Raw genomic sequence first — 15,619 nt, forward strand, 5'->3', positions numbered from 1 at the left:
CAGCCCATATCCCCACCCATCGCATCGTTGCCTGACCACACCCCCAGATTTGCATTCCCTCCCAAATCGTCAAGCGTGCATTGACCGCCCCCCAGACCACCTATAAAACCTCTCCTCCCTTCCCAACTCTCCCTCCTTTCCTCTCTTCTTTTTCCTCAGCGTGGCTCTCTAGTCTTCGAGAGTTCACTCCAATTTTTATGTGCATGAAATTGTATTGCAAAAAACAGTTCAGCCTGCTTCTCCATGGCTGAGCTGGAAACCACAATGCAGACATCAAAATTCCATTTACGAGAACTGTTTCAGCCCTTCCCTTGAGGATCCCTCTATAGGCTGATCTGGCAAAACACAATGGAAACACTTTTTTCTTTTCTTTTTCCTTTTTGCTTGGTGGTCTCTTCCCTCTCCCATGGAAGAGTATCATCAAAGCCTGTTGATTCTGGTGCCTCTTCTTCCCATAAGAGATCACCAGCTGTCAATTCTGGTGTCTCTTCTTCCCACAAGGGATCACCAACCCAGGTGCATTATTTTCAAATTCCAGTGCTTGAGACTGACAGATCGGTTGGGTTGTTCACCATTGGGATGAAAGTTTCTCAGCACACACTTGTTCCACTTTGTGAAGTGTGTTTGCACCCATGCTTCTACGATGTTGTCAGATCACTTGTTCTGCCATGTGCTTAGGTCTGCACCCGTTGACTGTCTGTTGGGTTGCTTTCAACATCAATGAAAGCTGGCCAACCCAAAGATGTGTGACAATAATTGACGTCTGCTGGACAGTTTGGAGAGTGGAAAATGATGGACAGAGGTAGGCTTTATCTTATGATATTGAATGTTCCGCTTGATGTCGTGCCAAAGCGACTATGCCTCACCAATGCCCTTTCCTCCTGCAAGGTAATGCCCGAATTCCAGAGACAAGCTCCCTCACCTACAGGGGTCCACGGGTATCCTCGCTCGAGATGGAATGATCTCGAGCCTGCCGCGGCGATTACTGATGACCAAGGCCCGTTCACCAGCTCTACCCAGCCGATAGCGGCCGCTCTAGATACTCTTGAGTGGGAAGGTGTGCTACGGCAGAAGAAGACTGGAGATCGATTGAGGCAACGTGTAGCTTCCAGGTTGTTGATGACGAAGCTTACTGGGCACCTGATCATTCTGAGGCATGCCTGCCTCGTAGTATGAAACAACCAGTGACGAATGACCGAAATATCATTGCTTCCAGGACCTCTCAACAAGTGAGAACTGGGGATCTCGGCAGAGTGAAAGCATTTGGACATGTACAAGTGGATCCAGGGCTAACTTGTGCTCGTTCCCTTTGGGAGAGCTATGTACATGCTGGTTATTCTCTTTGAGTTTTGTACATACGATCTGATGCTGGCACAGTCCGCGGTGCTGCACTCACCACTCCACCGCCTCCACGCTACAAAAACAACGCAAGCACCCACAAAACAAAGGCAGCTGGCACAATGATCCAGCACATTGGGATAGATGCAAATAGATGGTGACCGGAGTGACACTGTCCGGTCAGATTGAGGGCCGCTCCAACTTCTCCTGACAGTATTTGCTCATTTGTGCCGCAGTCGTGGTAGCTCGCCATATACAGATGCTGGTTGGTCTGATCAAAAATGACTATCATGGTGTAAGCACGTACTTGAACAACTGCAATGATTTCGACTGACCATAGGCTGATCGCAGAAACGAGTCTCCCAGGACCGCTCGATCATACGACCCCTTCCTGGGCAGGACACCCAACGCACAATATCCTGGTTCCAGCTGGGAGATGAACTCCGAATATGGCACTTGAATGGTCAGGTCCCCGAATGTGAAGTCGACAGTGCCGGGCTGGTCAACGATGGAGCATGGCACTTCGAGGCTACCATCCTCAGAAAGAGTGGCGTTAAAGTCGTCTTGCAGACTATCGAAGATGTGCTGGGGCAGGTAGCTCCATGTTGATCCGGTGTCGAGAAGAGCGGGCATCGTCGAATACTCGTAAGTCGCGACAACTTTGTTTGGGGTTGTTATTCCGACTGACTTCATTTGCACCCAGTACCGCCATGGGCCTTCCTTGCTCCCTTCGATTTGTGGAGGCATATTGTCGAACTTGTGCAACTTTCCGCCGAACTTCTTTGTGTCAACTCCCCCGAAGATGATAGCCCCTCCGGTCTCCGAGTACTGGCCTCCAAGAGCTATGCTAAAGGCCTTGGACTGTGTTATTCCTTGGGCATGGAGCTCGTCGATCAGGTTGTTGTAGTGAAGGTTGAAACCATTGCCGTGTCCGATGCCGCCAACACCCCAAGCAAGCTCGGTCGTGTTCACTCCGACGCCAAACACGACATTTCGCAGTGGCTGAGAATCTGCAGACACAGTCAATAAGGGATCACCAATGTACCAAAGTTTTAAGGGCGAGTGAAAATGCACTGACTACTTCCGGGCACTAGGATACTGTCAGCCGCATAGCTGATCTCGGCACCGCCCTTCCCGTACCCAATATGCTGTTTAGCGCCCTTGTCGACATAGGTGGAGGACTGGCCTGGTACATATCTTCCAGAGGCGTTGCATTTCTCCTCTTGGCCCTGGGTAGCGGCCGTTGCGCACGTTGGGTCTATCCAGAGCTCAAAAGATCCGGTGTCAAGCACAACCTCAACTGGTTGTGGAGGAGTGCCAATTTCAACTGGTATGGGTGTGTCAGCTTGTGGGTATTATGGGATGTATGAGGGAGAGGGCCCACGTCGAATAAGGTATGTCAACGTCGAGACATTGCCCAAGGCTACCACATTGTCTCGTTTCCTAAGATTCACAGACTGACTCCGTTTTTGCAAAACAGGGAACGATAACAGCCCCTTTTTGGTTTCGATGGCGGGCAAGGTTAGCGCTGTCCCAAGAAGCGCAAACGCTAGCTGGAAACCTGCCAATGCTAGCATCATCACCAATGTCCACTACGGGACACGCAACGAATCTTGAGGTCGGTGGATGATGCCTGACATGGACACGACGTGCAATATACTACGGCAACATCCTCCAGTCCGGCCTCGGAGTTCTGGAACACACAGGTCGGGAGCCGAATAACAAAGACATAGCAGAGGTTGGCAGCTGTGGAAGTGGTCCGGAGCAACGCCAAGGCTTCTCCCGTCGGCGTGGCACAACAATGATTTGGGCGTCAAAGACATTTTTTGAGGCGGGTGGACTTCCAGAATAGGCATCAATAAACAGATTACACGACAGTCTGCCCGAGAGCTGCATGAAATACGGGCGGCTGAAGACAATGTTTTTTTTCAGTGCTCTGTTGCAACAGTGATGTATGCGCCAGGATGCCTTGTGAAACTGTGGCTATCAATGAATGGTAACGATCAATCTGCTGTCCCACCCAGCTATGATTACTTTGATGCCTGACCCAGGGTGTCAACACCGAGACCTGTGAACAGGTATCCATCGTCATGTGGTCGCGTTGGTAGTTTGTAACTGCTGTTATTTTCCTCGCAACATAGCTCGAACATTGAAAGTCAAGGGTTCCTGGAATACTCGAATTGTGATCCTGGAACAGAATGTTGGAGGAGTATTGGAGATTGCAGTTAGCAGCAAGAATGCTGACATCATGCCGACTGCAGGTCCGGACGCTAAAGCCTTTGACTGCTTTTCGCTTCTGAATCGTTGCAGATACTAAGGTACACCAGCCGGAACCCTACAGAGGCAATCCCCCACGACGAATTCATCAAGCATCAAGACTAATTAATAGAACCTGCGAATGCCTAATTAGAACAACAATCGCCACCTTTGACGCCCTCCATCTTTGGTACTGCTGTCCTCAAAAGAAGGCATAGGTGACAAAAGGTAAGGAATAGAAGAAACAATCACGCAATGCTTCCACCATCGTTGCTTACAATGAGCCTAAGGTACGGGGTAGTTTTGCCTCACCTTTCGAAGATCCGACCTCGCAAGTCTGTCCAAGATGAAAACTTTATTTGCTTTAGGAGTCAACATGCTTCGCTGAACAGACCAGGCAACCAAGCACATTCTCGTGGCTCAACTCCACTATTCACCTTCGTCCACCGGCTACTGTCCATGACCCATGGTTGAGCGACGTCTCCGGCCTCACCTATGACGCCTTGCCGCAACACCAACCAAAGTTTCGGACTTAGATCTCAACTGAAGTTTGGAGATTCCAAGAGGGCGGAAATGTCGATCCGGACTCGGCGCAGACGCCGGCGACGATTCCACCCTCCCTTTCTTCCACCCACCGAACCAACCCCGAGTTAGCCTGTGATCTAGCCGGCCAAAACTGCACGATAACCGTCCACGAATCGTCACCAGAGAAAAGGAATGGAACAACACACAGGTCGAAGCAGTGACTGGCACGCCTGCTGGGAAGATACCAGCATGGAATGGCCAAGTTCTTAGTGATCCAGAGCAAGGCGTCGAACACTACCGGCCAGACTAGCACATGGTTACGATCCCAAGCGCTGTGAACGGTGGCCATGACACAGCTGATACCCCTTGATGAGTTTGGGATATGATATATCTACGTCGGCGGGGTCCAAGGCTGAAGAGTCCCGATATTCGGTTTCTTCGCCATCCACCCACAGCTGTCACTCGTTTCAGTCTTGCAGGTCCGCCCCCCCCTCCCCCTTCTTTCAGTTGCGTCTGCCCTTGGTACAGAAAGACACTCTCTCGTCTCCAGCCAGCCACCATGAAGGCCTCTTCTATCGCTACGGCCTTGGCCGGTGGCATAACCATGCTCTCAGCGGCGGTGCAAGCCGATCCGGTGATGATGAACTCGTCTGTTCTGGAAGCCCTCCATGAGGCAGACCGGAGGCCACAAGAGCTCATCGGTGACCTTCAATGGCTTAAACCTCGCCAGATGGGCCCCGTTTCCCACTTGATCAGATCAATTCTGGTCGATGGCTTCGATGCTCAATCGAATGAGCATTACCAATACGTACCTCCCTTGCGTTCGGCCGCTTGTGCTCGAGACACTTGCTGCGTCTGGTGGTACATTGCCAAAGAAATGTCACAACTCTTCCGTGGCACTGATGGGCAATGTACAGATGCCGCCCGAGGTGCCATCCGCACCGGATTTCACGATGCCGGCGCGTGGTCCAAGACTACGGGCGATTTCGGGGGTGCTGACGGGTCCATCGTCCATGCACCCGAGGAGATGCTTCGCCGACCAAACAAGGGACTTCAAGAGATTGTTCAACAGTATAAGTTTTGGTACGACCGCTGGAGCCATTTCGGTGTTAGCATGGCCGATTTGATCCAGATGGGCGCCAATGTCGCTACTGTTGTTTGCCCTCTGTAAGTCAATTACATCTTTTGCCTCGTTCTCTACTCCGTCTCACAGGTTGCTGACTCTGCCATCTCAACAGTGGCCCCCGCATCCGCTCCTTTGTTGGCCGCCGAGACAACTTCAAGCCTGCTCCAGACGGACTTCTCCCCAGCCCTTTCGACCCTCCCGACAAGGTCGTCGCCATGTTCCGTGCCAAGACTATCCAACCGCTCAGCCTTGCCGCCCTGCTCGGTGCTCACTCCACCAGCCGCCAACGTTTCTTCAATCCTGCGCGTGCTGGCGCCCCCCAGGACAGCACCCCAGGTGTTTGCGACGTGCTGTTCTACCGCCAGACTCTGGCTGCCCGCTCCCCTCCTGATGTCTTCCGCCTCCCCAGCGATGTCGTCTTGGCTGAGCACCCCCTCCTGTTCCCGGCCTTCAAGGCTTTTGCCGGACCTGGTGGCCAGGCTCTTTGGGCTCATGTAAGCCTTGTCCTCAGCCTTGTTGTGAAATCCCGCTAACAGGAGTGTGTAATAGGAATACGCCCGCGCGTACCTCCGGCTTAGTCTTCTCGGTGTTTTCAACATCAACAACCTGACCGACTGCACCCGGGTGCTACCGCCGAGAACGCTCAAGTGGTGAGGTTGGCACGGCGATACTTGCCGTGGTTGATCGATGGGAAATGGGACGCGCAAGAACATGGCATGGCCTGAGACTATGGAAAAACATCACGGGACTGGACTTGGCTTGGAAAAAGGCTGGAAAAGAAGGAAGGAAAACGGCACAAAATAAGTAAATAAACACTGGGAGCAAGTACTTGGACTGGATGGACATACCGTAGTTGGAAGTAGATCGATTTGCATACCACTACCATAATTCGTTTCACATACTGGATTTTCACTGTTGTTTGTGGAGCAACATCATTGGAAAGCAGCACAAGGTCGACAACATCAATCAGCATGCGGCTTTCGAGCCCTGAGTTCTTGGCACCCCCTTTTCACGCCAAGACTTTCACAGATCCGAAAGCAAAATCCATGATCTATTCTCAGCAAAACAAGCTAACCTAGCAAAGTCTCTTTTCCATATATCACCCAACATCTTCGCCTACCAACATATCATATTGCCTCGCTTTCCTTGACTCCACAATCACATCACACCACCAGTACGCCCAGCATCATCAGCACCACCACCAGTACTAGACCCTCTCCTCCTGATCCTCGCGATAATCGCCGGCCTCCTCACCCGCGGACGACCAACAACCGCATCAGCCATCGCAGCAACAACGCCAGACTGCGCACCACCAGCAACACCACCCCCAGGAGGCGGAAACCGACCAACACCACCACCACCACCCCTCCTCTCATCAATAACAACCACCGCCCCCTCCCTCTCCCACCGCCTCCGCACCCCCCCAGGCGCAGCCCACCGAGCCTGCACCGACGGCCCCAGCGGCGGTCCCTTTCCCCCATCCTTGAACCAATCCTCCGGCTGTTTGTTCTTCGTAGACTTCTTCTCCGGAGTCTCCAGCCTCATCTTACTCATTACAGTCCTCAACCCATCCAAACTGTCCTGGTCGGGGGTGTATAATGCTTGCTGAGGTGGAACTACAAGCTCGTACCTCTGTCTCTGTCTGGGACCAACCGGCGTGAGGACCCGCCGGGTAGTTCTCCTTGCTGCTGGCTGCAACGGGGCAGAGGTGGAGGGGGGGACAGGGGTGAGGTGGAGGCCTGCTACTTTTGGCGTGAGGACTTTGGTGATATGGTCGTCGGTAGGGCCTGGGCGGGAAGGGGTGGATGGGGGAGGGGCAGGGGGGGCGATGACTGCTCCTGGGGGGAGGATGTTGCTTTGGAAGTGGAAGACTGGGGGGGGAGGGGGGCCGCCGTCGTCGGTTGCTGCTGCTGCTGTGGCGATGGCGGCGATGTAGGAGGGGGGTGGTTGCTGGGGGGCTGGGGAGGGGAGGTTTGGGTTTGTTGAGGGGAGGGGGTGCGCGGGGATGTGGGCTTGGGGGGTGCGGGAGGATTCGCCTTGGGTTTCGGGTTTGCGGCGGAGGAGTTTGGCGCGTGGTTGGGTTGGGTCTATGGGGTTGTGGCGGCGGACGAGTCTGGTTGTTTGGCACCCGGGGCGGCGGGTGGGTGTGCTGGGGAGGGGTTGTTGGGGTTGTTGGGGTTGTTGGGGTTGTTGGGGTGCTTGGGGGGTTGTCAGGTCGGGAGCAAGCGGAGGTGGCAGAGGTGGTGGAGGAGCAGGAGGAACAGGAGGAGCAGTAGGTGTTGGTGGTGGTGGTAGTGGTGGAGGAGGAGGCTGTTGCGGTTGCTGAGCCGACTCGGCTGCTGGTTCAGGTTCTGGAGGTACTGGAACCGGTGCCGGGTTTGCAACCGGGACAATGGGGACAACAGGCGCTTCGCCAGCTGGCTCGTTAAAGAACTGCTCGCACCACTTACGCACATCAGCGTTCCTCTGCCATTCCCATTCCGACTTCACCTCACGATCAATCGCTTGTTTTAACTCGTGAAATGCTGGTCGTTGTTCTGGCTCTTCTAGCATGCAGGCGACAACGAGGTCGAGCAGCACACGGTCATAGATCCCGTCCCACATTTTGCCTTGGAGATAACCACCATAGCCCCAGAGCTTCCTCATTTTGGGTTGACCGGTTTTGGGGTCTAAAACAGGGTTGCCAGTATCCGGATCGGTGACCTCCTTCTCAAAGCACTCATATGGTACTGGAGAAAAGGGCAGTTTGCGAAGTGTTATTAGCCCCCACATAACCAGTCCAACATGATAGAGGTTGGTTTTGTACGAGTATTTGCCCGCAATACTAGACTTCTTTTCCGGGTCTGTTTCTTCAGCGGGTAGGAATCCCGTGATGTAGTCCCACTCCTCGGTAAACTGCTCTGGCAACAGCCATCCCAACCAATATTTACCTCTTGGCCGGGATATGTGCATCAGCTTGGGATCGTTCCGCATTGCATTCCTCATGAAAGTTGTCATTCCGAAGTCTGCGAGCTTTATGATGGGCACCATCGTGTGAGTGATATCCGAGTCATTGTCCGCAAAGTCGCCAACAAACAGATTTGTCGCATCGAGGTCGAAATGAACCAAGTCTGGGCTCATTTCGTACTCGCTGGAGGGGAGGATTTCGTTGATGGGATACTTTCCCAGGTGGCGATGAGTGCTATTATATAGCTCCTCTTGGAACCGTGGGGGGTAGGCCAGAGCGAGAGCGGCCTTCAACAAGCAGTCGAATATCAGCCATAGTACCTTTTCTGGTAACGCTTGTCCGAGCAGGCTCATCCGGCCAATCCAGCTTTCGAGACCGCCCCTCCGCATCATTTCCAGGATAAGAGTCGGACCATTGTCGTCCACTTTCCCAATGTTGCTCCTCTCGACCGTCCTGTCCTGAGGATAGTTCCAGTGATGAAAGGCCTGTACAGGATAGCCTTTAGCCCCCGTGCCATCGTCTGTATCAGTGCTGCCATCCGGATCATCGTCCGGGGGCGGCGCCGGTGGTGGGGCAGGTGTCGGTGTGATGGTCCTTCTCGATGGTCCAGCTTTCGACACGAGTCCTCCAGCCTTTGATACGAGTCCTCCTCCGGCCTTTGACACAAATCCTCCAGCCACGACCCGCGGATCAACACCTGGTAATGGTGCCGTGTTTTTCTTTCTTTCCGGAGGGCGCAAGTAAACCCTTTGTGTGATATGTCGTGCCCGTGCCAGATATCGATGCATCTGCTTCTCATTTTCCAGCTCGTTGCCCGATATAGCATTCAACGCGTACTTGAAGACCACGTCTCTGGTCCGGCCCTTCAAGTCCTGGATCGTGTACATGGCAGCGAGCCCGTTCCCACCAAATCCAAGGAACTTTTTGAAGCCAATTTGCGCCTGTGGCGAGACGATGTACAAGGGAATGTTTTCGAGTTCCTTCTGGATCTCCTCGGGTAAAATGGACACACCTTTGTCTCCCAGGTCAAACTTGGGAAGACTCTGAATGTTTATCATTGAGTTTTTGTGTTTGTCATTTTCGTGGCCGGGAGCCTTGCCCGGCAGGGGAAGGTCGTAGTTTCTCCATAGCTCAGGTTTATCACACTCCTCTTCCCACAGCCTTTGTTTTCCAAGGCGGTAGTAGACGAGGGAGGTTGCATTGCGCTGACGATAGAGGTGGAGCTTTCTCATATAGTCGGGGTCGCGGTCCCTATATCTACGGTCGATGAGGTACCCGGGCTGACCGGCTTCTTTGCTGACTGCTGGCGGCATCTTGTTCAATATTGGTGATCAGGGTGGTGATGGCGCTGTTGGGAGATATATGGCCTTGCGATTAGCCCGCGCCAGATTTATGGAGATGGGCGAAGAATGCAGCAGACTGTTGATTTTCTTATGGAGTGGTTAATGTCATCAAGCATGTTTGTGTCTGAGATTTGCTGCAAGATAGGTGCCAAGGCCGTTTGAACAAAGACAACATCGGGACAAACCTTTACAATGAGATCGCGTCAATCATGCCGCATCCGGATGTCGGATATTGAGGCTACCACAACAAAGACATTCACTGTGGCCTTAATTAGGCACGCCTTCATGTATAGTCCAGTGCTCACCTGTCCAGGCACCGGACAATGAAACTGACCTGATGAGAAGAAGCCCGAGGTTGTCCCAGTACCTCAGCTTATCGTCACACGACATTCAAAAATATCAAGCTGTGTCACTCCTCTATCCCAATAGCAAAGTGACAACAAATATACACAATGGAAGACTTACTCACAGCAATACATTTACTCAAAGCTCACAAAGAGCAACATATACACAACTTCCTATCCCACCCCATCCCAACCACCACACCTATGCCCCCCATATTCCACCTCCCACAACCTAAATATACTCCCTCAAGATATTATTATAGTTCACATACCCCGTCCCACTAGGCGGCTCAAAGCTAAACATGTAATCCCCCCACCACGGACCCCCAGCCCACCACAACGCCCCCTGCCAAACATCACTATTCGCCTTCAAGTGATCCAGCAGTCCCCTAACGGCCTGCTTGCACACATCATTCGGCCCACCAGCAAACTCGCCCAGGATCCCCTTCTTGTTGTTCGCCCTCAACCAGGCAGTAGCGCCCACCACCCTCTGCGCCCCGATCTGCGCATTCACACACGCCGGCGCTGTCCCCGACCCGTCAGAGTCCAGGTACTGATGCATCTGGTAGATAATCTTGTTCTCCGGGTCCGTCAGCGCGACAAGGTTGGTGTTGGTGACGTTCCAAGTCCAGGCTCCGGACCAAGAGTTGCCCTCGACCCAGATGTACTGCTCCTTTGCGCCCGCTGCACGGATGCCGTTGATGGCGGCTTGGTTGAGCTGGAGGACCAGGTCCTGGGACATGGTGTGGTACTCGTTGTTGGTGTCAAAAATAACACGGTGGTTGTTCACGAACTGAGTGGCGAGGTTGCGCCAGAAGGTCTGGAAGTCGGCCGTGTTGGTAATGATGTTGCCGAAGTAGCGGCCGTAGTTGTGGGGGTCGAGCACGGCGTAGGCGCCGGCGTTGGTGATGAAGTTGATGGAGTCGGTGAAGTTGCGGAGGTAACCCGCGTCGAACGAGTTGGTCAGGCCGTTTTGGGCGAGACGCTCCATGGCGAAGCCGACGCGGAAGGTGTTGTAGCCTTGGTTAATCAGTGTCTATACCGCTTGTCAGCCACATCTCCTTTCCATCATGTGTTCAAGAGCTTCCTACCCTGATGGCATTATTGTCCGGAAAGATAAAATGCGTCCCCCAAACACCAGGATACGTCTTCTCTCCAAACTCGCCACCAGCCTGGTTGGTACCGAACCACTTGAACTTGCCCGGGGCCAAGGTAGGGGTAGCAGCCGCCGAGGTCGTCGCAGCACGGGTGGTCGATGTCGCGAGGGTCGTTGGCTGAGGGGCAGCACCGGGTTGGCACTGGCTGTACCACTGGTTGACAAAGACACAAGTGTGCCCAGAGACACAGGTCGTCGCGCCAGACCAGTTCTGACCGCCGCACTGGGCCCAGGCACCGGCTTGAGCAGCCGCGCCAGCCGCCAGAGTGGCGACGGCACCGGCAATGATGGAGCCCTTCATCTTGTCGTGGAGTTCACTGGGAGCAAGACAGGTTGGTCAACAAAACATCTTCCTGGCAGACGGGGGAACATACTCGCGCTTTTATACCCTTCCTCTCCCTTCCCCCCCCCTCCCCCCAACAACCTTCCATCTCTTCAACCGCCCTTGTCGGAGTGGAGATGGGACCGTTAGCGATGCGGCTCTCGCCATCTCGGCATCACAGTCCCCTTCGATTTGGTAGGGGAGAAGCCGTTGAAGCATGGTGATTTCCGGGGAAGTCGCCTTGTTCAGTGGAGCGACGTTGCATCGTGCGTTGCTAGACGCAGCTCGAGGCGGTCCCTGACATCCCGGAGGGCGGTAGAGGCGAACCCGGATACCGGAACGGGAATGAATCACCTCACCTTCAAGGGAATTCTGCTGTCTTCTTCCGCGTTGATTGAATGACGAATGACGCGTGCGGAAGAATGGCTTGCGTTGCGCTGTCCTGTGGTGAGTTGGGCCCGCGGTCCGGAAACGCCCAGCAGTTTTCACCACGGACGAAGGTCTTCCGTTTGTCGTCTTTGGCACAAACGTCCGTGCCAAGACCCACGATCAAGATTTGCCCAGGACACTGACAAATGCTTGTCATGGTCGGTTAACATGTGCCGCGGATTCAGGGGCAAGACAACGACAAGATCGACTGGATGTGCATATCAACTACTCTCTCTTCATCAAGAAGATGAAGACAGCAAATGTCCCGAATATCTACTCTGATTAGCAGTACAGGATGACAAGGTGTATGCCACAAATATAGATACTGCGATACAACTCATTTCTTCCTCCTGACGTCTCAAGATTCTCACTGTTCCATCACCATCCGGTCCATCCACTTCCAACCCGTCTTGGATATATCTTGTCGAACAAAAGCGTGCATCTCCTCGCAAGTTCACTGCCGACATACTCCATCTCAGTCTTTCCTCCCGTGTCAAACCGCAGCCGACTAAGCTTCTTGCTGTCAAATTTCTCCCATCGAGCCGTTCCTTGGGCCCGCTCTGTGTTTGGATCAAATGTCTTGATAAAGCTGATCCAGTATTTCTGAATCACATCAACGGCGTTTCCGTTGAGCTCTCCCTCTCTATACGTTCTTGGTGCACTGATGTACGGCTCTAGAACATACTCTGGTCCAAACAACGCAGATATCTCGCTGACGTGAGGGACGCCGAGTCCTGCTGCAATCTGGTCGGGATCCTCGACGTTCCAACGATAGTTCCACGCGTTGTTGAAGCCATGGTCTGGGAAAGCAGAGCTCATGTAGATGTTAGGGCACATGTAGCGCATGTCACCGTAGACTTGGCTGAGCTGCTCTCTCCAACAGTCTCTTGCGGGGCATCTGTCTTGCTCCTTCCCCCTGTTCTTCCACGCCTTGTTGAGCAACCACAACTTTCTGAGTGTCAAAAAGGGGTATTGGGTCCTCATCCATCGATTGCTGTGGGCGACAGTCGAGGTGAAGGGAGAAGTGAAGATGCTGCCACCATTGGTATCGTCACCCCAGATGACTGGCACCTTGATAAACCTTCCTTGCTTGAACGCTTCGATGAGAGGTAGGCTGAACATGTCGTAGTCGATCACGGGTCCCCACATAAACAAGGGGTTGAGTGATTGGCCAGGGTATGGTGTGCCAGAGCCATGCATCTGAATCTCTCGGTACGGCTTCTTGCGTAGACAGGTGAGTGTAGCCTCCGAGCTGTTGCTGACGCAGCCGATGCGGACGACAAGATCTTGGAACTGGTAACGGGCTTCTTTGGCGGTGATAACATGACCCCAAGCCGCTGACTCGCCGGCGCCAGCGTGGAAAAGGTCTTGATCACGGCCGCCATATGCGGTGAGGTGCCAGGCGATACTTGAGGCGCCGGCGGATGCACCACCGAGGACAACATGGTCTGGGTCACCGCCAAACTGGGCAATGTTCTTCTTGACCCTGCATAGATGAAGAGGGTCAGTACATGGGCACACATGACCATCAGTGTCAGACATACCACTTCAAGGCTTGTCGTTGGTCTCGCAATCCATTGTTGGGAGTTAGCTTGTCGCCGTCCACGAGGAATCCCCAAGGGCCGACTCGGTAATTCAAAGTGACGACAACGATGCCCATCTCGCTCTTCTTGACCAGGCCGGTGCCGTTCAGGCGAGGATGGGAGTTCGCGTTAAACCCTCCACCTTGAATGTAGACGAAGACAGGCAGTTTAGACACCGGGTGTGCTCTGCTGGGAGCGTAAACATCGAGGAAGAGACAGTCCTCGGAGTAATTGGCCTCATTATTTTGATTGGGAAGAACCCCAGTTGGGAGGCAGATTGGACCATGCTTGGAGAAGCATCAGTATCAATGCCCAGAAAACAAAGACCAACAGGAAGATACATACCTCGTAGGCATATTGCGTGCCGTTCTCTGGAAGAGGGTCAACTGGGGGCTGGAACCGAAGTTCCCCAAGAGGAGGGGCGGCGTATCGGATTCCCAACCAGTGGGAGACACCACAATCGAGAACCTGGCCGATGTGGTCCCCATTGCTGAGCTTGACGCGGGGACTAAGGCCCCAGGTCTCGAGAGGAGAAAGCAACAGGAGGAGGCAGGCGACGGCGATGGTGGCGAACATTACGAGGGACCAATTGATGTTTTTGGCCCGGCGAGGATCTCGTTGGGCGGTGGTGGTGGTGTTGGGGGAGAGAAGATGACGGGGCCCCCAGCCCCCAAGTCTGAGAACAAGTCCCAGGAAAACGCCTGCAAACAGGTTTATCTTGCTTGTTGTGCGCGAGCAGACGCAAAATCGATTGGGCGGCAGGAGGAATCACTTACTTGTAGCACCGCGGGCACGCGCGTCAGCCAGCATGTGGGTACGGCAGGCAGCACAATGTTCCGGACGCAGTGGACCATGGGGAAGCCATGAGGAAGCAGTTGTACGTAAGTTCCTTCCATACTAGAGTACACACCGCATATTCAAGTGATCACGGCCTCGAGGTTCACATTCAGGTAGGCAGGCACGACAGTCTTTGTGCAACTTGGCACTGGGTCATGGAGCATAAGGTCCTCGATGGGCCCCATGGTCAAGCTGGTCGAGTATGGCGAGGCCTATCGTGGCACCATCTACTGAACAGATCCCTGATAGAGGTAGGCATCTAAGGGCAGCACAGCCTCCTCAAGATTCAAATCTGGAAGCTGGAGGATAAGTGATGCCAGTGTTTGTAATATTATATACTACCTCCTATAAATAAGGCACTCAACCAATAAATATCTATTCCCGACAACAGCCAGATCTCTGAGTATCACTACCTTCAATACTTTTGCTTCACAATCACTTCAGCATGTTCCATGACGGAAACATGACTGCGTTTCAGTCTGTCGACATGTTGAGAGGGTGCGGATAGATGGTTAATGCATGACCCAACCGGAGCAAGTAGTGGCAGTCCTATCCTATCTTCCGGTGCCGTTCACATGTCAGAACAATCCGCTCAGGCTTGACCCAATACCTGCTAACAAGGCAAGCTTCGGCTTAATGAGCTTGAATCCACATCAATTCGTGTACCTACCGGTACCTATGAGGTTTAGTCACATTTGCTTCAGCCGATGGGCAGGGCAGGCTACAAAGAAATGGATGCTGGACAGGATAGACCTGCCCTCATTCATGACAGGGAAAGGGACATTGCTCGGAGAAATTGATGATGTGAGTTTTGAAGTGAAAGAGCAAGCCTAATTGCCTGATCAGTTCCGATGTGGGCCAGCCTTGAATACAAAGAAGGAAAGACATGACTGTTTGGGAAGGCTCTGTCTCTTTGGATTCATTGAGAACAGTGGGTTCCACAAATGTCGCCTATGTTCCTCGTGACTTAGGGTGTGGGACAGTGGAAATGGTCACTGGCGCGCAAAGGGAGGCAAAACAAGTGGTAAGAAAGTAATGATGTGGAAAAGGAAGCTACAAAAGTATGCGAATTACAAGCCCTAACCAGAGTAACCAACGTGTGGGCTTGACATAAAAGGTGGGACCAGGTGAACTGGGAGCAACCACAAATGGTGTTAAGTGAGGTAGTCCCCGAGGCTCCTTTCATCGCTCATCAAGGTAGAGTACACAGTTAATATCGATTCAAAGTAAAGTCCATGGAGGCCACTATTCGTGGCAGCGAAGGGGCAGGAGCTCTGGATAGGCTGTCTCCAACGTGTCTGTTGTTTGAGTTGGGCCGAAGTCTGAATGAGGCTCTACCACTCGACTTTGGCATATTTTTCATATCATGAATTATATCATCACGAAGTTCATATTATGATCTTTATTCCTGTC

The 15,619-nt window shown here is 53.1% G+C and overlaps 5 protein-coding genes across 5 annotated transcripts; 1 reads left to right on the forward strand and 4 right to left on the reverse strand.

Moving 5' to 3' along the window:
* Window positions 1–1,287: 1,287 nt before the first annotated feature.
* Window positions 1,288–3,239, reverse strand: QC764_105960 (uncharacterized protein). Its single transcript, XM_062941838.1, has 4 exons — window positions 2,723–3,239; window positions 2,417–2,665; window positions 1,674–2,348; window positions 1,288–1,623 (listed from the first exon to the last, which is right to left on the reverse strand). The coding sequence occupies exons 1-4, from the start codon at window positions 2,916–2,918 to the stop codon at window positions 1,415–1,417; spliced, it is 1,329 nt and encodes a 442-aa protein (XP_062804740.1). The 5' UTR covers window positions 2,919–3,239; the 3' UTR covers window positions 1,288–1,414.
* Window positions 3,240–3,495: 256 nt separating this feature from the next.
* Window positions 3,496–6,734, forward strand: QC764_105970 (uncharacterized protein). The gene is given in 5 exon segments (XM_062941839.1): window positions 3,496–3,822; window positions 3,885–5,286; window positions 5,358–5,739; window positions 5,795–6,143; window positions 6,159–6,734. The coding sequence occupies 3 exon segments, from the start codon at window positions 4,502–4,504 to the stop codon at window positions 5,897–5,899; spliced, it is 1,272 nt and encodes a 423-aa protein (XP_062804741.1). The 5' UTR covers window positions 3,496–3,822; window positions 3,885–4,501; the 3' UTR covers window positions 5,900–6,143; window positions 6,159–6,734.
* On the reverse strand, window positions 6,404–9,505 carry QC764_105980 (uncharacterized protein; the record flags this gene model as incomplete). Its single annotated transcript, XM_062941840.1, has 1 exon — window positions 6,404–9,505. One exon carries the CDS (start codon window positions 9,503–9,505, stop codon window positions 6,404–6,406), a length of 3,102 nt encoding a protein of 1,033 aa, XP_062804742.1.
* Window positions 9,506–10,111: 606 nt separating this feature from the next.
* Window positions 10,112–11,336, reverse strand: GH51 (Endoglucanase gh5-1; the record flags this gene model as incomplete). Its single annotated transcript, XM_062941841.1, has 2 exons — window positions 10,112–10,915; window positions 10,971–11,336. 2 exons carry the CDS (start codon window positions 11,334–11,336, stop codon window positions 10,112–10,114), a joined length of 1,170 nt encoding a protein of 389 aa, XP_062804743.1.
* Window positions 11,337–12,164: 828 nt separating this feature from the next.
* Window positions 12,165–14,199, reverse strand: QC764_106000 (uncharacterized protein; the record flags this gene model as incomplete). Its single annotated transcript, XM_062941842.1, has 3 exons — window positions 13,715–14,199; window positions 13,331–13,656; window positions 12,165–13,272 (listed from the first exon to the last, which is right to left on the reverse strand). The coding sequence occupies exons 1-3, from the start codon at window positions 13,943–13,945 to the stop codon at window positions 12,165–12,167; spliced, it is 1,665 nt and encodes a 554-aa protein (XP_062804744.1). The 5' UTR covers window positions 13,946–14,199.
* Window positions 14,200–15,619: the final 1,420 nt, after the last annotated feature.

Source organism: Podospora pseudoanserina, chromosome 1, assembly GCF_035222485.1.
Source record: "Podospora pseudoanserina strain CBS 124.78 chromosome 1, whole genome shotgun sequence".
In the NCBI taxonomy this organism is placed as follows: Eukaryota; Fungi; Ascomycota; class Sordariomycetes; order Sordariales; family Podosporaceae; genus Podospora; species Podospora pseudoanserina.